At 40.6% G+C, this 25,484-nt stretch overlaps 1 protein-coding gene across 7 annotated transcripts in view; it reads left to right on the forward strand.

The window, feature by feature from the left end:
• The window catches only part of mef2cb (myocyte enhancer factor 2cb), a 143,541-nt gene that overhangs the window by 42,658 nt on the left and 75,399 nt on the right, over positions 1-25,484 (forward strand). For 6 of the 7 annotated variants that reach the window (XM_065263032.2, XM_065263024.2, XM_065263028.2 and 3 more), the window contains exon 2: positions 5,496-5,688. The exons of the other annotated variant lie outside the window; for it this stretch is intronic. In XM_065263032.2, the coding sequence (XP_065119104.1) occupies positions 5,635-5,688 (54 nt within the window). In that variant the 5' untranslated portion in view covers positions 5,496-5,634. The remainder of the gene's footprint in view (positions 1-5,495; positions 5,689-25,484) is intronic. 7 annotated transcript variants of the gene reach the window in all.

Genomic DNA, 25,484 nt, shown 5'->3' on the forward strand with positions numbered 1-25,484 from the left:
CAGCACAAGCTCAACCCCAGCAGAGAAACAGCCATTCAAAATGCTTACAGCCAGACGAATCATGGCGTTAATTCGACCGGGCGATTGGTTCATATTAGTGGATCTAAAAGACGCTTACTTTCACATTCCCATAGCACCACGTCACAGGCCGTTTCTAAGATTCGCGTTCGACGGGACAGCATACCAGTACAAAGTTCTGCCCTTCGGATTATCTCTGGCACCACGCACATTTACCAAATGTGCGGATGCGGCTCTCGCCCCTCTCAGACAGAGCGGCATCCGCATATTGAATTACCTCGACGATTGGCTTATTCTAGCCCAGTCAGAGAGGGAAATTATTGCGCACAAGACCGTTGTACTCCAGCATTTGGAGAATTTAGGGTTCAAAATCAACCTCCAGAAGAGTTTGCTCACCCCCACGCAGCGAACCGCGTTCTTAGGCATGACGCTCGACTCGTTAAAGATGCGGGCATGGCTTACACAGGAACGCGCGCTCATGGTCAGACGAGAGGCGGCATCGTTCAAAGCGGGTTCACATCTCCCTCTCAAACGATTCCAAAAAATGCTGGGTCTGATGGCAGCAGCATCCCCACTAATACCGTTGGGAATGCTGTTCATGGGACCGCTTCAGTTTTGGTTGAAAGCGAAAGTTCCGCCCCGTGCTTGGGTTGGGGCGCTCACTGCGACGGCGAACCTGCCTTCGGTGCGTGGAACAACCAGTTGTCTCAGCTACATATCAACCACCTCGAGATGTGGGCGGTTATCTTAGCGCTACGCCACTTTCGACCGAAACTCCAACATCAAGACGTTCTTGTGAGGTCGGACAGTATGACAGTGGTCTCGTTCATAAACCACCAAGGAGGGCTGAGATCTCGCTCCCTATCCAGGCTGGCGAAACGGCTTTTATTATGGGCTCACGCGAACTTACGTTCGTTAAAAGTGACTAACGTACCGGGTGTAGCCAATACGGGTGCAGACATTCTCTCGCGCAGCGGTCCGCCGCCGGGAGAATGGAGGCTGCATCCTCAGACGGTCGAGAAAATATGGACCGTCTTCGGCCGAGCGGAGATCGATCTGTTTGCATCCGACGAGAACGTGCATTGCCCGATCTTCTTCTCGAGACACCACGATGCCCTGTCGCAAGCATGGCCGGCGTGTCTTCTATATGCTTTTCCTCCGGTGGCTCTGTTACCACAGGTCCTTCAGAGGATAAGAGAGACGAAATGCGCGATTATTCTGATCGCCCCGTTTTGGCACAATCAACCGTGGCTCCCCGACCTATGGCAGCTGAAAACATCAGCACCATGGCCAGTACCGCTGAGGAAAGACCTCCTATCTCAGGCGAGAGGGACGATATGGCATCCACAGCCGGAGCTATGGAATCTACACGTTTGGTCTCTGAACGGCAACCTTCACACCTTTCAGGACGAGTGTTAAATACTCTAACTGAAGCTAGGGCCCCATCTACCAGGCGCCTTTACGCTCAAAAGTAGTCTATTTTTTCTGACTGGTGCACGACGAAAAACTTAAACCAAAACACCTGTGAAGTGGAGCATATTCTCTCTTTTCTACAGGAAATGCTGGACAGCGGTCGCGCGCCCTCGACGCTTAAAGTATATGTGGCGGCAATAACGGCGAATCACGCCCTTATCGCCGGTCACACCGTGGGAAAACATGATCTCATCATTAAATTCCTCAGAGGCGCTCGCAGACTAAACTCACCGCGACCTAACACGGTCCCGTCTTGGGATCTGTCCATGGTTCTGAAAGCGCTGCGCGGTCCCCCTTTCGAGCCCCTCGAGCAGGCTGACCTGCACGCTCTCTCGTTTAAAACCGCTCTTCTCCTGGCGTTGGCATCGGTTAAACAAGTGGGTGATTAACACGCGTTTTCAATTGACCTGTCGTGTCTGGAATTCGGTCCTAACGATAGCAAAGTGATCCTTAGACCGAGAGCGGGATACATTCCTAAAGTTTTGACCACGCCATTTAGAGTTCACAAACCCCGAACACGCTCTGCCCCGGGCAGAGCGTTAAAAATATACACGGACCGTTCTGCCTCATAAGGCAAGTCAAATCAGCTGTTCGTAAGCTTCGCGCAACATTCTTTAGGTATGCCGCTCACTAAACAGAGGCTATCTAAATGGATCGTCGAAGCCATTGCTTTGGCTTACGCCTCCCTGAATGAACATTGTCCAGTTGGGTTAAAAGCTCACTCCACGAGGGGTATGGCTTCATCTTGGGCTTGGTCTACGGGGATTTCTATCTTTGACATTTGGGGACTATAAAATCTGACAAACGTGGACGGCGAGGACCAGCCGGCCACGTTTGTCAGATTTTATAGCCTGGATGTCCCTACCTTACAAGCACAGGTCTTATCGGCTTAATGATTGACGCGACTGCGTTTCTGTATGCCTTCACAGTGCGCTGCGAGCTCACCGTCATGGCTACCTATTAATAAATCATGCACAGCTCGCGGCGCGCTCAGGGAACCCACCGTCTCGTGCTCTATTATATATGCATCATGGTGCGTTTAGAAACTTCACTGTATGCGTATTACTGTCTCATATATGGTGCTTTCACTTGCGCTCGCTAGAGCTATGTATACGCTGGGTTAGGGCCACATGCAGTGTCTCTCAAGTAAGGGCACCTCAGTCCGTTGTGTATGCACGGCGGGATGGGATTACGTTCCCCCATAGCGTCAGCAAACTGACGCAATGCGAAGTGAACCGTATTGAAAGGGAATGCTTAGGTTACTCACGTAACCCCGGTTCCCTGAAATAACGGCCGTGCTACAAACGTCTACGCAGCGAGTGTTATTCGGCTGCGCGCTTCAGTCGAATAATAATGAGCTCTTGACGTATTCTTAGAGGGGAGGCCTCTGTCTTACCATCTTCTCTCACCCTCCACAAATGATTTGGCTCTGGATAAGTGAATTGGCTTACCATGGCAGAGAAAGTCTGTTAGAAGTCTCTCTCCACATCACTCTCTGGCATAATTGAACAAACTCGACGCTAAAACCATTGCACAAACATATCTGAAAGAGACACAAATGGTATTTATTCTCATGCTTTTGACAGAGGTACAGCTCAATGACACTTGTGTGTCAGAAGAAAACTTTTTAGGTAATTTCCTCTAATATTACCGAAGTCCATGTGAGTCTATGGCAGCAACTAACCTGTTTTTACATTTAAAGCCCTCTGGCTGGTGTTCAGCTACTGCTTGTCTGCACTGTACTTTGGCCTCAGTGGTGCAAATTGGATTGTGCTCATCTGTGTTAATCTAAAAGCAGATGAGTGTGAGCATGTGAAGGAGAACATCTGAAGGAGAGGATAAAATAGTGTTGAGGGAGCAGGGCTGAGAATGTACAGGTTAAAGACAGAATGGGAGACAGTGCTTGACAGAATGAGGGACAGGATATTTTCAATTGCCTTGGTGCTTATTGATGGGCAAAATGGGTATTAATAAAATTACTTAATGGTATAGTTCACCCAAAAAATGAAAATTCTGTTTTCATTTACTCACCCTCAAGTTGTCACAAACCTGTATAATTGCTAAATACAAATGAAGATATTTTGATAAATGTAGCAAAGCAGATCAGGGGGCACCATTGACGTCCAGAGTTGGTAAATATAATACTGGAAGTGAATGGTTCCCTATAGTTGAATCAGGGATTACAGACCTGTCAATAACAATCAGGAAGGCGGTCTGAGACTTGGGCCGTTTGATTGAGTTAACTGGTTAATCAGCTTTCAAATGTGGCCAGTGAAACTGCACTTGGTGACTCCAAATTCAGTTGGCTACATGATGGGCAAGTATTTACCAGCTTGTAGTTGAGTTGTTTCGTTCCTTGTTTAATTTCTTTTACAACGGTCCTCTAAACAATCATCGAGCCATTTTAGATTTTACCACATCAATGTTAAGACAGCACCTCGCAAAGTTTGAGTGGTGCTGTTTGGTTGCTTATAGAAAACAATCTGATTAAAAGTTATTATTAGAGATAATAAAACACAATGGAACAGACATTATATCAACAGCACAGCAAAGATAGGTTTGTAACACAGAATATGTGTATTTGACAACTCTCATTTATATTTTAACGGCTGTGAAGGAATCCAACAATTCTGTGCTGAACTTCATAGATTAGACACAACATATATAATAAAGATGAATTTAAGGCATTAGAGTTTCCTTAACTCATAGGAAATGGAAAAGTCTCTCAAATACTTAAAAACCACACTCCACCCATAAACACTCGATTATTAATATATGAAATAAGTATGCCGGCACAGATAGAAGTAGGTAGAGACAGAACAGCTTATCCTTTAGGTGTATCTACATCAATGTTTCTTGCTCGCTCTGGCAGGTGAAATCTGATTCAGAAACAAGTAAAGGGAAAAAGAAAAAAGAGAAAACAATTGAGGGCTTTTAATGTGACACAACTGACAGCATTACTGCATTACATTGAGCTTAAATAATGGTACGCTCATTTGCATAACGAGGGACGTTATCACCTCTACTGTCAGAATAAAACACAACAACACTTCTTCCGCTCCTCCCAAAGATGAATCAGGTTGGCCTACTTTACGGCAACAAAGAGGTGCACACAAACAAACACACACACGCATGCACGCACGCACGCACGCACGCACACACACACACACACACACACACACACACACACACACATATGCACACATGTGTTCTGTGATCGCTAGCTCTCACACTGTGTGTATCTGAGCTACGAGCACTTTATAAAAAGCCTGGGTTAGCTTCTCGGGTGAGGGCAGCCTTTCAAAAGCTAAAAGATCTCTGCAGGTGGCCCCGATAAAGGCTTTGCACGTGTCTTTGCCTGAGAGCGAGGCAAAGCTTGTGACGTGCTAACCAAATGGTCTTCCAGATCGGTTTGGGAAGCTTGTTTGATGAGGGGTAAATCAGGTTTGCATTAGAGTTCTTCCTAAGATCTTCAGATACCTAGATCGTTCCGGTAAATAAATTGTGCTATAGAGGAAAGTCTCATCCATCAGGGCCATATGCTGCTGTATCTTATCCGTCTTGTCTCCTCAATGAACAGATCGCAATTTCAGCTCAAAAGGAAATACCAATCTGCTCGCTCAGTTCACGTTTTACAAACTACCTTTGTGACAATTCAGTGTTTTTAAGGGAAAGTGCCGCTGCTTGTCGTTCAGGCGGCAGTAAATGTTACACTGCAAGTGATTAGAGCTGTTAAGTTAGTGGCACTTCCAAAACACTGTCAAATTCTCTGTGATGGTAGCGAGAGCATGACAGTGCTGTCTGCAATCGTAGTCGCAGCCAAAGCGCAAGAATCTGATTTGCATGATATTGATGGCAGAAAACAGCGCTGCCTCGGAATGTCGAAGGATTGTTTTGTCTTTTTTTGCTGTCCCATGGGCTTAGGCTCTGCCTCTCTCTTTTTTTAACATTGCGGCTTTGCCATATTTCATCTGACTTAGTGCCGCTCTCTTTGCTTTTCACAGGTACAGCTACTGGAATCTTTGAATTGAGTGGAGGAAGTCAACAGTAAAAAGTCTGGTTTGAAGAAACGTGTGAAGAAAAGGCAGAGAGACAAAAGAATAAAGTTCATTGGTGAAAGAGAGAGAAGAAAAGACGGGGAAAATGGGGAGAAAAAAGATTCAGATCACTCGGATTATGGATGAACGTAATAGACAGGTGAGTCACGCTGACCAGAAAAGTGCAAGGACCACCTTAAATCACACTAACAGGCTGTTTACACTTGGTATTAAGATGTGTTTTCGTCTATCGGATCACAAGTGGACGAGAGAGACACATTACGTTTACACCTGGTATTTTAATCCATCTCTTTTGTCCACTTTTGACCGCTTCTGTCCTGAATACTGTGAGGGGTGGTCTGTCAAGATTGTGGGGGAGTCTCTCTGCTGTCATTTAAAGGGACACTTCACCCATTTGCATTAAGCTTTGTATAGTTAGAATCCCAGTCATGCTTTTGAATGGTCATGCATCATTTCCTCAGTTGCCGCTGAGACAGGAGAAATACAGATTTCAGTGTTGCACTTCCTTCTTTCAATGATGTAAAAATCATCATTTTGCATCATTGAAAGAAGGAAGTCCAATATCTTTGTTGAGGGGGTGAGACTACAAACACCCCTTTTCTTGGTCAAATAGGCACCAAATTCTAAATGTATGTTACATTTTGACTACAAATGTGACACACTTTCAATAAAGATTAATGTTTCTACGGGTAAAATGCTCCTTTAAACACGAGTGGGAGTAATAATGAGTTTATAAGGACGCAAACTAATATTATGTCAGAGTCCGCTGCTTGTGTTTTATGTAAACAAGCTGCACAGTGTTTTGTACATGCATATGTTAGAGCTTTCTCTGAATTTTTAGCGCAATTGATGAAATAAGATCACGCAACTTTCACACGCTTGCAAAGTGAAACTGCGGAGATCAGCCCCTTTAGTTTTATCAATGAAAGGCTAAAAATAGTGCTGTACACCGTGTGTTCACGCCAGAAGTCAGAAATGACGTAAAACATTGTGTTCAGTACCTCAGATTAGATAAATGGGCGGAGAGAAGGCTGTTTGAACACATTCAACCACATGTGTGTTTATACTACAAAAACAATCCGATTGAAAGGGTTTTTGACTACCTCTGAATATGGTTGAAAGTGGAAAGCTCAAAACGTTTTAAACACCATTTACACCTGGCATTAACGTCGTCCACTTGTGATCCAATCGACGAAAACGCATGTTAATGCCAAGTGTAAACAGCCTCTAAGACAGCTTTCTTGACATAGTCTTGATATGTTTTATTTCAAACCAAAATAGATCTAATAGGTGGTGCATACACGCTAATTGTTGCCGTTCCATAAGCTATTATTGCAGTGGAATATTACTTCAGCAGGGGTAGGGTGGGTGGGGAACACAAACATTCAGACAAATGGAGATTGCTGTGATGGAATGATGCCACATGCACGGGCCTCCCTCACCTAACTAGTATTTTTCCTCTCAGGTAGAGGTCACTGAGATCATGCCCTCTTTTGGATGGCCCGATCACGTGGTTTCAAACTCGATCGGAATCAGACGTTACCTTCCGATCAGGACTCGGATACATATGCAGGGTTTAAATTGGGCCAGGGTCGTCCGGGGCTAACAGACGGAAGGTCTCGCTCTGCTCCGCACCAGTGTAAGCGCTGCGCTGGTGCGTGTGAACTGACGCGAATAATGACGTGTTTTTATTCATAGGCTTCAAACACTCGTCCATGCGGTGCATCCACGACAAAACCAGGTTTTTGGCGCTCATTTAAACGATGTGTCGATTGTTTTTGTCACTATGTGCTCAGTTAATCTACATCAGTACGCAGCTCCGTGTCTCACTCAGAACCTCAAGAATGCGCATTCGCGCAGGAGGATCACATTACACATTGTAGAGATGAGAGATAGAGAGAGAGGTAAGAATGGTGCACACGTCGAAAAAACTTAATAGAAATCTAGAAACAAAGTATTAAAGTATGTATAGCTATGTCAATCATCTTATTACAATATGTTAACTAGATAACTGGATACAACTTACTTTATAGTTTAATAAAATAATGTATTTTGATTATACAAATCAATTACGACCTAACGTGATTGTTTAACTAACAGCTGACCAGCTTAGGGAATCTCTATTAGAGGCCGACCGATTTATCGGCCAGCCGATTAATTGGCCGATTTTTGGCATATTTTTAAAAAATCGGCTTTGGCCGATTTTGCTGCAAAATTAGGCCGATTAATAGGCAGGCGCATCTGCGGGCACCTAAGCGCTGTAGTAGAACGCTGCCTCTTGCTGCACGCAGCTAGCTCCCGTCTCGTGTGTGTGCAGCCATGCCTTGTTCACAAACAGCTTTACTAAATGATGGCGGATTGCGCGAATTAAGCAGCCAGTACAACAGCGCGACGGGCTTATGTCTCGCGGTGCACTGTCCGTGCAAAGATTAGGCTCATTTCATGTGATTAATGAGTGATGATGAGTTTTGTTTGCGTGACAGAGAGAGAAGAGCCGCGCCCGCACGCTTTCTGTCTCCCTGCTTTTATTACTCAAAACAAAACTGACCCGATGGCGAAAGGTTGGAAGACCAAATCATATCCACAAAGGAAATGTTTTTCGTGTTGTTACAGTAAGACTTTGTTTACAGTTTTGCGCTGCTCAGCCTGGATTAGAACACAGCGCGTCCGATTCGCGAACTGACTCCTTTGAACAGATTCGTTTGAATGAACGGTTGAAACAACAGATCTGTGCCAACACTAAAGTCACAAGACGTCACTGTCAGCACAATCAGTCACTTATAGCGTCTCAGAAATGAGAATGTAAATGTGTTTAAAAAGATTTGCCCTAAATAACACTCTCAACTAAAAACCATAGACATTTACTATGTTAACTTTATGATGAATAAATATTTTATCAGGTCTACCAAATAAGGATTTTATCCTACAAAGCAATAAAAGCCATGGTAAAAAACTGATCAAAGATTATGACAGCAGAGTGTCAGGTAATATCTGTGTCTGATAAATGCATGGTGCAGAGTAGGTTGTAAAACTCGTCAGAAACACCAGTCATATATTTTTAAATACTTTGACTTAAATAGTGACATTTTTGCATTTAAAATATCTACTAATAATGATGAGAACATTTTGATTATTATGTACATATAGAAAATCGGCCAAACATATCGGCCATCGGCTGCCCTGATTTCTAAAAAATCGGCATCGGCCAGAGAAAAAGCATATCGGTCGACCTCTAATCTCTATGGCTAATTTATAAGACATAGCCTATTGCTGAATAAGTATGTTGTTTTTCTTGTTAATTGAGTCTTTTTGGGTAGCCTATCTTATGCCTAGAATTAGTCAAGGAGGTTGATTCTTATAACTTCCTTAAAAAGTTTGATCAATTGTGCATAATGACATGTGCAACAAATGCATATAGGGTGATAGACTCATAGATTTGCATAATTTAAAGTTCAGGTTTTAAAGTTTGGGTCAACCTGTGGCACAGCTTTAAAGCTGAAAGTTATAAAATCCTGTCAGAGGTCCAAAATGTCTTTGAAACACACCAGTGGCTTTGCTGTCATCAGGATAAAACATGTTACCCCTCAAACCTTCCCTCCTAACAGAGCATCCCCACAAAACAAACCCCAATTTTACCCCTGAACATATATACTATATTCTCTCTCTTTTTTTTTTAACACATCTATAGTTATGCGCTGGCACAGAGTTAGACCCTATTGACTCCACACAGAAACAGCAACGTGTGCGGCATGACATAAGGAGCATCCTGGATCTGTTTTTTTGCTCTTCTTTATTCTTTTTTTAATGTATTATAGAAGTATCGGATCGGGACTCGGTATCGGCAGATACTCAAAATCAGATGACTCGGACTCGAGGGCAAAAAAAACTGATCGGGACATCCCTAGTTATAATTTACTAAGTCATAATTTTAAATGAGTTATTACACTAAAATCATTACATTTATTTAGCAATTTCTTTATATGAAACACAATTTTCTACCTTGTGAAAAGTAAAAATACTTTTTAAGAAGTTCTACTTTTCAGGCCACAAAACATGATCAAGTCAGAAACACAGAGAAACAGAACAATATCATGCATACTGTAGGAGATATTGTCTGTGGTTGTATTGATCATATTGGTGCCAGTTACATAGATGCTTACTGCAAGATCAAAAAAACTTTCCTTAGACTTGACATTTACATTTGTTTCCTTTTGGACAAAACTCCTTAAAAAAATGACCCATCAGACCAATCTGGGAAGCACTCGTACTTCGACCAAAAGTAACCTTGACTAGATGGAGGTTGTTCAGTTTGTCTCCTCCTGTCTCTGATTGTTTATGCTGAAACTTGACTCTTTGAAATGCTCTCTGAACAGTCAACCAGAGTTCTCACATCCCTTCACGGGATTACACTTTGTCACAGACACACACATTTGTAAGTTTCTTCAGTCTGTTCTGGAGAGACTAAAAAATATGTGATTTTAAGAAATGAACTTGGCATGCTCCTGCAGGTAATGGCTGGACCTCAGTAGGGTCGATCAATTATTGAATATAGGAAAGTAATGGACATGTCAGCAGGAGCAGGCAGATGGGGCACAGTGACATTAGTCATTTAGTACTTGTGGGTTGAGTAAGTTCTACCCCTTGAGGGAACCAGAGGCTCACATGCATGTGGTCTCCCATGCAGAACACAGAAAGAATGAGTCAAGGTTCTACTCAAACCAGAAACATCCCTGTTTCTATTTTTTAAGATTTTCAGTTTAACAGGGTCACAACTTTGAATTTTCTTGTGATTTTAGAATATCATAAATGTAGTTTGTAAATTTTTTTGTTTTGTGTTTAGGTCAGATAAAAAGTTCTTTTTCATTGGGGGGGGGGGGGGTGTTAACATATAGTTGCACAGAAACTGTAATAAAAAATTACAAGTTAATACATACTTACTGTCATGATGTTCCCACAGCCACAAAATGAGAAGAATTTTCACATAGCAAAACAGTCAAACAGTTAACAGTGTTCACATCTGCAATGTAAAAAAAGTCAAAATATGTCACTTTAAATATTATGTTTTGCATACATTTGATACCAATATGTACCTTTGAGATACTCATATGAACTCTAAACTCTGTACAAAGCTATACTTTTTGAAAGGGTAAAGCCACAGTGACTGCTGGGGTACATATTTTGAAAAAAAAAAAAATTCTGACATTGTGTCATGTTCCAAAAAGAATTAAAAAAACTACAAAAATTGCAGCATTCACTCTTAATTCTGCTGGGGTTTTTTAACCCAAGGCTGGGTAAATATTGGACAGAATACATGATGGATTAATAAATACAACTATGCTGGGTTGTTTTAATGCAATGCTGGGTTTACTACAACCCAGCATATGTTTATTTATAACCCAACTTGTGTTTTGTCCAATATTTACCCAGCATTGGGTAAAAAACAGCTGAATTTGACCCTGAAGAACAAAAGCAATATTTAGTAGCACAGGTATATTTGCAGCAAATGCCAAAAAAGTGTATGCAATTTTCTCAATATTTTGAATATTCTGGATCGGATTCCAGATGTTCAAATAGTGGCAGAAATATTGTCCTATCCCAACAAACTATACATCATTGGAATCCTTATTTATTAAGCTTTCAGATATTGTATATGACTTATGACTGGTCCAGTGTCACATATGCATTTCTGTCGGTTTGTAATCTTAGTAGATTGCAGTGGCGAACCGTGGGTACTTCAGCTGGGCCTTCAAAATATTCAATGAAGTGCAAATGCCTCTCCATCCATAATACTAGGCTATTCGTATTTTCGTTAAATCATACAGTGAACGTGTAAAAATTCTGAGCACGCAAAGTTAAATTACAGAATGGGCATTGTCTGCCTTTAAATGCAGTTTTAAAGTTTAAAATTACTTTAATCTAACTGATAAACACAAATACAGATTCTGCTGCTCTGTAATGACAGGGGCTCTGTAAATTTGCATTTAACAAGCTTAAATTATGTTCTTTAATTTATATTTTATTTTTTGGAAATATATATTTAGCTGTCGGATACCTTGTTAATCTTTTTCATAAGGGGAAATATAGCACCCTGCGTTCTCAGTGCACCTCCTTGTGGCTTATAACTGTTGTTATAAGATATCCAGGGCTCGCAAAATCGCTAGCCCGAGCCCCGAGGTCCCTGGGCTATTGCGAATTCTTGTCGGGCTACCAAAATGTATCTCCGCCCTGCCCATCGGGTATAGCGAGGTAAAAAAAAAAATTTCGCATTCTCTCAGATTTAGTTAGGAAATTATATTGTATGTAATTCGGCGTCGTCTGTCAGTCATTACTATCCTCACGTAACAAGTGAAACTGTCAGGAAGTAAAAGTATAATTAAACCCATTATTTTTCTCGTGTTCGCGTCATATGCACAGGCTCCTCTGCACACGCTTCTCCCAGCTGTGCTCTTCACGAGTACGCGCTTAAGTAATTTCGTTTTTACCTCAGCCCTATCAAGCTAGCCACAACGTCAATCACGTTTTCCGCCATTTACCTCAACCACTCTCACCGCAGAGATTCGGGCCATTAGACTGTATTAATATTAACGGTCTATGATCTTCGTCTTTGGTGTTTTACGGCAGCTCGCATCCAGTTTGTTGCATGATTAGGACTTCATGAAGGCTTACAATGTTTTGTTTTTTGCCCGCCCACTTGAAATCAAAACGTGATTGGTCGATTTGCCCGTCACTCTCCACACCAAAACACATAGCTTGGCCTTCCCTGGGATTCATGAAGTCCTAACCAATGAATGAGCCAGCTAACCGGGCCTTAATAGAGACGGACGATTCTGATTGGATTAGATGTTTTCATGACATGAACCTGACAGTAAGCTTAACGTTAGAACATAGATGAGAGAAAATATATTACATGTATTGTATTGGATTGAATTAAATAGAAATTAAAAAATGTAAAAACATATTTTTATTGAATATTATTTATTTGTATTATTATAATAAAAAATCTTTTTATAATTTTTTTTAGGCCTTCTCTGAAGGCGTAGAAGGCCCTGAAGGTTCCCCACTGGTAGATTGTGTTCTAAAGAAAACAGTATCAGTGTACCGGTTTGAAACAACATAAAGCATTGGTCAATACACAATCCTTTAAAAATACTGTAGCCTGTTTCATTGTATGACTTACTACTTGCAACATGGACAGATACTAATAAGGAGGACAGATGAAAAGAAAAAAGGCAAATAAACAGAAAGAAGGTGGTGGGGGGAGGCTGAGGTCAGGATGTTTTTGGCAATGCTATCGAGTTGCACAGAGAGCATCCTGTCTTGGTGTTATCATCGTTCTCCTTCTCTATATCTCCTACTCCCCCTGAACCAGACTTCAAGATCAGAGATTGATACAGGAAGGACACCTGATGAGAGTCAATGCCACAGATTTCCAGGTCTTGGGTTAAAAAAAGAAAAAAGAGAGAAACAAAGAAATTAATTTCCTTTAGACCAATGGCTTTAAATTAAGGTTGAAACCTGTAAAAGAAACCGGCTAATATAGAAATATACACAATGTTTAACTGTGCTCAAATTTTAAAAGACAAAATAACATAATAATGATTTTATATGATCATTTATTGTTGTTTTAAACCTGTACTGTATGAAGTTATTCCATTGGAGACAACGGTTTAACGTCGGATGAGACGTTAAACCGAGGTCCTGACTCTCTGTGGTCATTAAAAATCCCAGGATGTCCTTCGAAAAAGAGTAGGGGTGTGCCCCGGCATCCTGGCCAAACTTGCCCATTGGCCTACTAATCATCCCTCATACTAATTGGCTATATCACTAGGTCTCCTCTCCACTAATAAGCTGGTGTGTGGTGGGCGTTCTGGCGCAATATGGCTGCCGTCGCATCATCCAGGTGGATGCTGCACATTGGTGGTGGTTGAGGAGATTCCCCCATTCATATGTAAAGCGCTTTGAGCACTGGAAAAGCGCTATATAAATGTAACTAATTATTATTAATTAACATCTTTAGCTCTGAGAATTTATAGTTTATTACTGCACTGTACCAAATGTCATTTTGACTTAAATTATGTTGACATAAAAGTTTACTTTGACACAAGCTATATACCAGCTTTTTTGTACTAACCATAATGACAGCATACAGGTTTGGAGTAAATAATGACTTTTCAACTTACAGGGATTCAAATTCTCAATGGTGCATAGAGCTTTTTGTCAGCAGAAAGAGGATGCTTTGCTGAAAAAAGCATCATATATGTTATAGTATATTTATAGAGTACATGCCATGTTAGACAGCTGGCACAGGGGTTTTATTGACTCTTGTCCCCTTGCTGCCATTCCTTTGAGGCAGTTGCAAACAACCCGGTCCTTTGTACTACAACAGAACCATGAAGACAGACATCACAAGACAAGAATGGGGACATTTGACTTACAAAGAGTTTTTTCTTTTCTTTTTTTTTCTCTCCCATCAAACCTAATGTGTTAAAGACGTGCTGTGGTTATGCATATTTTCACTTCCTCTTTAAGGAAACCTTCACAAACTAAAGCTAAATAAACAAGAGACTGCTTTAATGGTGTCACCTTTGATATTTGTTGTATTGCTGAGCAAATAATTAAAGTAGGGGTGGGGGAAAAAATCGATTCACATATGAATCGCAATTCAGTCTTTTAGTGATACGCATTATTAAGCACTTGGTTGCATTAAAATACAGTATTTGACAGTTCAGAGACTAGTAGCAAAAGTGTCCACACTAGGCTAACTTTGAGCGCAAATGTGATATATTGGCATCACAAATATGCTAATTAGTACGTCAAGAATCGATTCTGAATCGAATCGAGACCGATAGAATTGATTCATGAGGGTCTAATGATTCCAACACCTTGTTTAAAGGGTTGCAGAAATGTTTTTAATCTAAGAGAGAAGAGGAAATGAGGGTATGTATTTGTTGTCTACAAGATGCAATAATTAAGTCTACACACCAAACAAATTAGCAAAATCATAAGGTCACTTCTCTTCTGAACAGAGTAGACCAATTTTAAACATGAATTTTCAGGTCTGGTCTATATAAATGAATTATGATTTTGTACTGGTATAGCTAGTAAACCAACACAGACATGCTATTCACTACACAAACCAACAGTGTGATGCTGATTGGCCAAAATCAGGTTTTTCTGGTGAGGCTGGTTAACCAATGAAATCTTAGTGGCTGAGCTATTTAAGAAATCTGGTGGGGAGCACACCAGCATCCAAAACAAGAATCCAAAATTATTTGCCTTTTGTAGTCTGGTCTATTAAAAATGGTAGAGCATGAACAGAGGATCGGCCAAAAATGTAGTCTACTGTACAGGTGCAAGGAGCTTAAATAAAAATTGCCAATACAATCTTGAAATCGTCCCAAGAATATTTGGTCCACAATAACCACTCTTAATGCATCTTAGGTGCTCTCAAGTCTATGGCCAAGATGTTGGCTCCCATCATTTTCTTACTGATATCACTTCTTCCTGATTGGCAGTCTATCTATGGCCCACCCTGCCTCTGGCGCCATGCTTATGGGCACAAAGTTTTAGACGCCTTGGGCGGCCACTTTCGCTCCCACCTCCTGCAAACACTTGTGCGGAGCACAGGCACCAACAGCAGCCCTCCCTGGTGTTGACTGGCTGCCCAGGAGCTTAGACAGAGGGCATCAGTGTTAAGGGCCTGGTGTTCTTCCCCCAAGCAACTCAAACACTTTCCCTGGGCAGGTCACATGAAAGGACCCGCTGTGTCATAAAAGTGTTAGCCACATTGCTAACTAGAGCATGCTTACTGACTAATTTGCAGACTGCTGAACACATTGCACAGACATAGAGATATTTAAGTTATTAAAAACAGAATTATAGTTAGTCAATTAATTTTTAGTTCAGAGAAAACCATGTTAGGGTGGCTCCCCTTGCTTATCTGCATTGATCAGCAACATGCTCCAAATATGTTTTTCCTGAGAATAAGAACAAAGTGTCACCTTAAGTTTAAGGGGAAGTCCCTGCAATATCACAAACTTAGATTTGCCAAATTTATCAAGTTTTACCACATTATACTCTGTAAACCATTTTAAGGAGAAAAAGTTGAAAAAGAACAATAGCATAGATAATAATTTTAATAGGCACTCAACATGCGTTAGATGCGCTCTTCACCCCTCAATCTGACTTGGCAAAGCAGGCAACCACACATTCTGTAGGCTTCTGTTACCTTTCTTTTCATCTTTGCTTTACGATGGTGTGATGGCATGGAGATGGAGTTTGATTCAGCCACCAATGACATCAGAGGCATCTCTCCAATCAACAACGGAGAGGTGTAAAGCTGTTTGAGTAAAATTAACAGCAAGAAAATAATGAGGCCCTCTGGGTATGCCATCACCCCTTGCTCTTCGCTCCATGATTCCCACCTTTTTCTTGTGATCGTTACCTCTGTGCGTGTTTCCTCACAAAACACGCTGTGCGTAGTTTTTTTTTTACTTTTCATCTGTCTCTTTCTTTTCCTGTCTGTCTTCTGCTTCTAGACCAACATTTTTGCAAAATTCCTTTGCTTCCGCAAAGTCTAACTTCTCCAAATTTCTCCTCCTAGAATTTATTCTTTTGTTCCTCTTAAGCTAATTCTAATTCCACTTTTATTCTCGTTATTTTACGCATTTTCCTTTTTATGCAGGATTTGTATCTAGTTTTTTTTTTTTTGCTGATGACCTTCAAAATACACATAAAATATGTGTTTTAGAATTGTAACCTTGGTCAGGTTATGAATCTAATGCGTAAATATCACATGACTCCTAATGTAAAATAAGCAGTATGTACAGTTTATTGGAAATGACACCAGAGCCTTATTTTCTTTATAGATAGAGAGTAGACACCAGCACCATTTATTATGGTCTCTTAGGGATTTTGCTTAAATATGAATATTTACCAGCCGAATGTTTTTAGGGTTCAGCCTATTAACCTCATAAACATGCCTAATGTGAAACAGACCCTACTGTCATAAGCATCTACATGACATACAGTGTGAGTCGGGAAATTTTGGGGAGCGTGGGTCGCATGGACCATGGTGCGGAGGCGAATGGTGACAAATGGACATTCATCCTCCCAGTCTCCGTGTTCTGAAGGAACTCCCCAGGGGGAAAAAATGCACTGGAGGCGGGAAGCAGAAGCGAAGCCATGGTGAAGGGGAAGCTGTCAGGCACTTCCTGTTATGAGAGGAAATGCATAAAAATGTGCTTCCTGACCTCCCCCCGCCAACTCCCCCTCAAACACACGTGCACACACACACACACACGCACGCACACAAACACACAGGCTAGGAATTAGACTGTTTCTAATTCTTCCTTTGCCTTTCCATTTAATTCGTTATTTTAACTTGGCAGTAGTAGGAGATTTTGATTACTGGTTTCAGTTCAAGGGGTGAAAAAGTTATAACATTACTTTTAGATTTTTTTATGCGGGGGTCAGAGCTTTATGAAACAATTTTTAAGAAACAGCAACATGCATAATGACACATTTATGTCTGGAAACGTGCAAGTTATTTGTCACACATGACGAGAATGTGTTCACATGATTAGGGCTTCACACTCTTGTTCAGAGTTTAAGGAAAAATCATGATTATAATGGAAGCATGTGCCTCTCACCACATTGAGTGGGGGGCTGTTGCAACTGGCATTTTCTTCAATGAACACACTGGCTCAATGAAGGACCATGAGCTTTATATGAGGAAAGGAATGAGATGTTGGAGGCCGGTAGATAGCAAGATATAAGGTAGAACATCATGACATTACAACCAGAGGCTGGTTGCAAGACAGAGAACATATGAAGAGTTTGTTTCCAAAACGCAATAAATCCATTTTGACTAATTTGGGTAAGAACGTGTTTTCTATACCAAGAAAGTCACAAGATGAAAACCACCATTTTCTGATGTAAATCTTTAGGTTATAATCAGGGACGTGCACAGGAATTTTTAGGGGCAGTTGCTCTGACCTAAATTTAGCGGGTTACTAGTTACTCATGAAAAAATAAATCTAGATATACACGCGCAAACACACACACACACACACACACACACACACACACACACATTCTGGTTTCCATGTTTTGTGGGGACATTCCATAGACGTAATGCATTTTATACCATACAAACTGTATATTCTATTCCCCTTACCTGCCCCATTCCCTAACCCCAACCATCACAAAAACCTTTCTTGTACCTTAGATTTTCAATAAACATCATCTTGTTAGATTTATAAGCTTGTTTCCTCATGGGGACATCAAAATGTCCCCACAAGGTCACAAAAACACTGGTATTCCTATCTTTGTGGGGACAATTGGTCCCCACAACGTGATAATTACCAGGTACACACACACACACACACACACACACACACACACACACACACACACACACACACACAAAATACAGTGCCCTCCATAAGTATCAGAACTGTAAAGACAAGATTTTTTTGTTTGCTGTGGAGACCAGAAATTGGTAAGATAAATATCAGTTGGTAAGATAAATATCAGTATGTCAGAAGTTTAGAATGTCACATTTTATTAACCTTTGTTTATGTTTCAACACATACATGCTTTAACAACAAAGAACAACAGCATTAAATGCTGACTTATGTGTGTTGTACACAAATGCACATAAGTGAATCAAACTGATCCTACACATTTTATGCTTTTCATGTGTAAACAATCAGGACACAGCTCAGTGACCATTAAAAAAAATAATGTGACAGATTCTGTACTTTTGTCTCATGTTCATCTTTTTATGTTTATACATTTCTTGACTCCACAACAAACAGAAGAATACTTATGAAGGGCACTTCTACAGTATGTGTAAAACTGCAACATACACAAACAGTACAGAAAAAAAAATACAAACACAGAATAAACAAGCATTTCAAATTATCAAATTAACTCTAGTCTCAATGTTGATGTAGCTTATAGCTGAAATATCAGACAAGTAAACTGACAACAGTTTTGCATATATAAAGTTAGAAATCTCCTAAGATGGTCTGAGGACATTGACAGTTTACACTTACATAAAAATGATATTAGACAAAACTCATGTTTTCTTACGTTGTCATGTCACGTGTGTTTTGTGAGAATCACTTACATCATACAGTACAGTATACAGCGAATCAGACGTCAATCATCGATGGATTTTCTTCAATCTGTGCTACAATGCTTCTGGAGGTTGCACGCGTTTAACTGTGTTTGACGACGAACAGGTCGCGCGTATGTAATGGCGGGTACATGTGTGAAGTTTTGCTTTTAGTTAAAAGATTGGTAAATTCATTTCCAAGTCACCCAACAACACTGGTAATATTCTGCGTGTTTCTACATAGGTTACGAGTAAAACAGCTTCGGACGATTCCGTTTTTGCAGCGATCTGAACAATTCATTCAAACTGATTCGCGAAACAATTTAAAACATTTGGCCCATTCGCTTTCTAAAGAATCGACTCAAAAGACTCATTTATTTGCAACACTTTGTAAGGAATCGACTCAAACGAGTCATTAATTCGTGAATGCGCCAGAAACACAAGATAGCAATTTAAAAATAAAATACAAATTTCGTAATTAATTAAAATACAGTAACGAAGGAACGCTGCATAGTGTAAAAGAAGTAAAAGTACAATATATTTTTTTCCACCTCGGAAGGGCAACTTGAGTCGAGAAGGGCATATGGGCAGTTGCCCGGGCAACCTGTGCAGGTCCCTGGTTATAATAACATTTAAAATTCAAATACATAATTAGATTTTCAAAGATTTATTATAAAAACAGATTTTTTTTCCGCAAAATGCAATAAATCCATGACAAGTGTTTTTTTTCAAAATGCTATAAATCTATTAAATCAATATATAAATGTGCATTCATCTTTGCCATATTATATTTATTTAGTTGACTAGTGGTATACACTGATTAAAAAATGTATGCTGTCTTTCTTGGGACGTCATCAATGAACTTTTTTGACAGTGATCAGCTGTAAAATGTTTTGGTCCTACTCGATTTTCGTTGACTTCGAGTAAAATAATGGAAAGTTTTTCATAAGATCCCCTGGGGTCAATGTGTTAGCATGACAGAAGCTTGAGGCTGTCGTGTGAGGACAAGCAACAGCCTGCATTCTTCCGTTGCCCGAGTGGCTTACGTTTCTTCCCCGCCCCACCACAGGTTTATCAATGCCATCAAAAGTATTATTTAGTTTTTGTTTGTTTGTTGATCACGAAGTACAAAGTAGATAAGGAAAACTAGGATTCCATGTTATGCACCACCATTGTTGTTTACAATGCGTGAAATGGTGCGCTTTGACTTGTTGAGCGGATTTATTGCATTCTGCAGAGAAGGAGGACTAGCGTTTATCGTGTTTTGGGGAAAAAAGGGATATCAGATTTTGCGTAAAAATAAGAATTTACTTTTTAATACTGACCTGATACAATACTGATTTTGGTGGTAACTATGTAAATGGTGTTTATCGCGTTTCGGAACCAAACTCTTCATATATAGGCCTAATATTCACACTATACAATCATATAGGCTATCATTACATTCTCTATTATCAGGTGTTGAATTACATAGCATATTGTTTCTTTTTGTTTACATGAATCTGTTATATCTATTACAGTACAAATGTCTTCAAATGTCTTCGTACTGAAATCACTAACCAATATGGCACATCTATACAATAATATTTTAAGATTTGTCATTTGTAAATGGCCCTCAACATAAAAATGAAAATGCATGAACTTAAAATAAAATAAAAGTAGTACCGCCACTCCCTGTACACAGAATATGCAGTTTGTGTAGGGCATCAACTCCCCCGGGGGCACCATCTCGGTTGCTCAGAAAAAAAAATTCTGGTAAAGATATCTATGCTAAAGACATTTGTTTTTTAGTATAGGCTATGCCCTTATTTATTATATAAATTAACAAAACCTGCTTATTAAATTAGTCAAAATCAGTCAAACACCTGTAGTATTGACAATATAACCATACATACCAACTTTTGCATCATCTGTTTGTGTTGTTTAAAATTATAAATGATAACAATAGCATTTTAATACAGTTCAATTCTCACACATACTATAGATGTGCGGGATTTTGTTGCTTTTTTAACTAAAAGAGGCACCACAGTAAAAGTACACTAGGACCAGGGACGTGCACAGGGGGGTTGCTCAGGTTGCCCGGGCAACTGCCCATATGCCCTTCTCGACTCAAGTTGCCCTTCCGAGGTGGAAAAAATAAATTGTACTTTTACTTCATTTACACTATGCAGCGTTCCTTCGTTACTGTATTTTAATTAATTACGAAATTTGTATTTTATTTTTAAATTGCTATCTTGTGTTTCTGGCGCATTCGCGAATTAATGACTCGTTTGAGTCGATTCTTTACAAAGCGAATGGGCCAAACATTTTAAATTGGCTCGCGAATCAGTTTGAATGAATTGTTCAGATCGCTGCAAAAACGGAATCGTCCGAAGCTGTTTTACTCGTAACCTATGTAGAAACACGCAGAATATTACCAGTGTTGTTGGGTGACTTGGAAATGAATTTACCAATCTTTTAACTAAAAGCAAAACTTTTGATTCACTTATGTGCATTTGTGTACAACACACATAAGTCAGCATTTAATGCTGTTGTTCTTTGTTGTTAAAGCATGTGTGTGTTGAAACACAAACAAAGGTTAATAAAATGTGACATTCTAAACTTCTGACATACTGATATTTATCTTACCAACTGATATTTATCTTACCAATTTCTGGTCTCCACAGCAAACAGAAAAATCTTGTCTTTACAGTTCTGATACTTATGGAGGGCACTGTATTGTGTGTGTGTGTGTGTGTGTGTGTGTGTGTGTGTGTGTGTGTGTGTGTGTGTGTGTGTGTGTGTGTGTGTGTGTGTGTGTGTGTGTGTGTGTGTGTGCGCGTGTATATCGAGATTTATTTTTTCATGAGTAACTAGTAACCCGCTACTTGAGTATTATTTTAATTGCATACTTTTTACTTCTACTTGAGTAATTATTTATTTAGTTACTTGTACTTTTACTTGAGTAAAGTTTTTGGCTACTCTTTCCACCTCTGTTAAAATCTTCATGAATCTAGGCTGAGTTTGCCACGTTTAAGCCTAAATAATCAGACAGATAGCAGCTAGCTATCATAGCTTGCAGACAAGCAGCCTAGGCTTCAATTTTTTTTTGGTAGGCATTAGGCAAACATGTTTGCTGACTTTAATAAAGACCCTGTTATTCTCAGTCCTTCATATAGGCTGTGAGTTAAAAAAATTTTTAGGGGGGGTGCCCTTTATTTAGGTCAGAGCAACTGCCCCTAAAAATTCCTGTGCACGTCCCTGACTAGGACACCCATTTGGCCAGCAGCCGCCCTGGATAAAAGTGTCTTCCAAATGCATACATGTAGGCTAAATAAAATATAAAAAGGTGATTTTTTTTTAAGGCCAACATGATGGATTTGTGAAGTATGTTGGGTCACTGTGGGTGTGGGTGTCATTGCTAACAGTTGTTTAACCACACAGATTTATTTAAGTTCTTTATATCTCTACATCTTAGTATGTGTGATTCAGCTTCCCTTTTTCAGTAAAGCTGACCACTGAACATTGCTACATGTGTGAATTAATGGCCGTCTACATTATTTGTTATTTAGATGAGCCACAATTTAAAGTCTGTTCCTCATATACATAGTTCATTTTCTTCCTGTCTTCTAAACCTGCTGCTCTACTAGAGGTCAAATATACCAGACTGCAGATTTTTGGCTTAATCTTACCACAGTTGCCTAATCTTCAAAAACTTTAGCAAGAAATTGCTAAGCCACAGTGTAGAGAGAGAGCAGTGGTAAGCAACGTCGGTCCTGGAGTGCCGATGTCCTGCAGATTTTAGCTCCAACCCTGATAAAACCTTGCCTACCTGTAGTTTTCAGGTGACTCTTTAGACCTTGATTAGCTTGTGCTTGATTAGAGCTGGAGCTAAACTCTGCAGGACATTGGCACACCAGGACCGATGTTGCCTACCCGGGTATAGAGGCTTTCTCAGGAAGCCTGTTCCTCTCACTTCAACTTTATTTTGTAGAAAAAAAGAGCTGTCAAAACATAAGCTTTTTGACAAAAGAGCCTAATCAACATCTCAATAAGATACAACCAATACCCAATTACTTATAAATCTTTAAACAATTTGTTGAATTAACTACTGTAAAGGTTTTAGATGTTATATTGTAAAGCAGTTATCAACAGGAGTTCACAGAAACGTGTAAGTGTATTTGATTTTAGACTTGTGAAGTTTTAGCGCAGTGTCGTTGCTAAGAAATGCTCTCTTGTTTACCTTTGTCTCACGTGCTGCAATCCGCGTTTGTTCTCGCGTGTCCTCGCGTGCTTTAGTGTATTACAGTAAATACAGTAGTAGTTTCGGCCATTAACGTGTTGTTGATTGTTTTCGGGCGTGGCCAACGCCAGGAGAGTATTTAAACAGCAGTAAACAGTTCAGTCTTCAGGTGAAGCAGTTATCAACAGGAGTCCACAGAAACGTGTAAGTGTATTTGATTTTAGACTTGTGAAGTTTTAGCGCAGTGTCGTTGCTAAGAAACGCTCTCTTGTTTACCTTTGTCTCACGTGCTGCAATCCGCGTTTGTTCTCGCGTGTCCTCGCGTGCTTTAGTGTATTACAGTAAATACAGTAGTAGTTTCGGCCATTAACGTGTTGTTGATTGTTTTCGGGCTTGGCCAACGCCAGGAGAGTATTTAAACAGCAGTAAACAGTTCAGTCTTCAGGTGAAGCAGTTATGAACAGGAGTCCACAGAAACGTGTAAGTGTATTTGATTTTAGACTTGTGAAGTTTTAGCGCAGTGTCGTTGCTAAGAAACGCTCTCTTGTTTACCTTTGTCTCACGTGCTGCAATCAGCGTTTGTTCTCGCGTGTCCTCGCGTGCTTTAGTGTATTACAATAATAAAGTAGTAGTTTCGGCCATTAACGTGTTGTTGATTGTTTTCGGGCGTGGCCAACGCCAGGAGAGTATTTAAACAGCAGTAAACAGTTCAGTCTTCAGGTGAAGCAGTTATCAACAGGAGTCCACAGAAACGTGTAAGTGTATTTGATTTTAGACTTGTGAAGTTTTAGCGCAGTGTCGTTGCTAAGAAACGCTCTCTTGTTTACCTTTGTCTCACGTGCTGCAATCCGCGTTTGTTCTCGCGTGTCCTCGCGTGCTTTAGTGTATTACAGTAAATACAGTAGTAGTTTCGGCCATTAACGTGTTGTTGATTGTTTTCGGGCGTGGCCAACGCCAGGAGAGTATTTAAACAGCAGTAAACAGTTCAGTCTTCAGGTGAAGCAGTTATCAACAGGAGTCCACAGAAACGTGTAAGTGTATTTGATTTTAGACTTGTGAAGTTTTAGCGCAGTGTCGTTGCTAAGAAACGCTCTCTTGTTTACCTTTGTCTCACGTGCTGCAATCCGCGTTTGTTCTCGCGTGTCCTCGCGTGCTTTAGTGTATTACAATAATAAAGTAGTAGTTTCGGCCATTAACGTGTTGTTGATTGTTTTCGGGCGTGGCCAACGCCAGGAGAGTATTTAAACAGCAGTAAACAGTTCAGTCTTCAGGTGAAGCAGTTATGAACAGGAGTCCACAGAAACGTGTAAGTGTATTTGATTTTAGACTTGTGAAGTTTTAGCGCAGTGTCGTTGCTAAGAAACGCTCTCTTGTTTACCTTTGTCTCACGTGCTGCAATCCGCGTTTGTTCTCGCGTGTCCTCGCGTGCTTTAGTGTATTACAGTAAATACAGTAGTAGTTTCGGCCATTAACGTGTTGTTGATTGTTTTCGGGCGTGGCCTGCTGAGTTTCAGCCCACATTTGAAGCACTTATTAAAGCAGTCAGTCCACCGCGGCAGCGGTCGCGTGCAGCCCTCGTTGTGTGAAGACCGAAGAGTGTAAAGACCATCGACTCTACCTGCGCGACTCCACCGAGCAGGGACACCGACTGGGCACTTAAGTATTGCACTTTTTGAACTAACTTTTTATATTTTTATATTTATCTATATAGCACTCTTTTTCCTCTCTTGTACATTTCCTATTCTTATAATTTCACTATGTGCTTTCAAATCTCTACTGTCATTACAACTCGTAAATCTGTTGTATCACGTCGCCGTGGGAGAAATATTAATAACCTCCGCACTCTCCTACCTTCCACTATTGCCTCACTCTCTCTTCCCATTGGCTTATGGAACTGCCAATCTGCTGTCAACAAAGCAGATTTCATTACTGCCATTGCCTCACATTCTGGCCTTTCTGTTTTAGCACTTACTGAGACATGGATTAAACCAGAGGACACGGCCACTCCGGCTGCCCTCTCCAACAACTACACTTTCTCACACAGTCCTCGCACAACAGGAAGGGGTGGAGGAACTGGTCTGCTCATCCCAAAGGACTGGAAATTCCAACAGCAAACCCCCTCATGTGACAGCAACTCTTTCGAATCGCATATTGTTACTATCATCCACCCTACTAAAATGCATTTTTTAGTTATCTATCGCCCCCCAGGTCAACTTGGACACTTCTTGGAGGAGTTAGATGTACTTCTGTCTTCATTCCCTGAGGATGGTACTCCTTTAGTAGTACTTGGTGACTTCAATATCCACCTGGAGAAACCACAGGCAGCTGACTTCAACACCCTGACTGCGTCGTTTGACCTCAAGCGAGTCCCTACTTCACCAACACACAGGTCTGGTAATCTTTTAGATCTTATCTACACACGCTGTTGTTCCACCTACCACACCCAGGTCACCCCACTTCACACATCTGATCACTTCCTAATTACTCTCGACCTCGACCTGACTCCCCCTGTCGCTACATACGATCCCCCATTGGTCACGTTCAGGCGCAACCTGCGCACGCTCTCTCCCTCCCGCTTATCCTCTGCGAT

This window comes from Paramisgurnus dabryanus, chromosome 5, assembly GCF_030506205.2.
Source record: "Paramisgurnus dabryanus chromosome 5, PD_genome_1.1, whole genome shotgun sequence".
NCBI lineage: Eukaryota > Metazoa > Chordata > Actinopteri > Cypriniformes > Cobitidae > Paramisgurnus > Paramisgurnus dabryanus.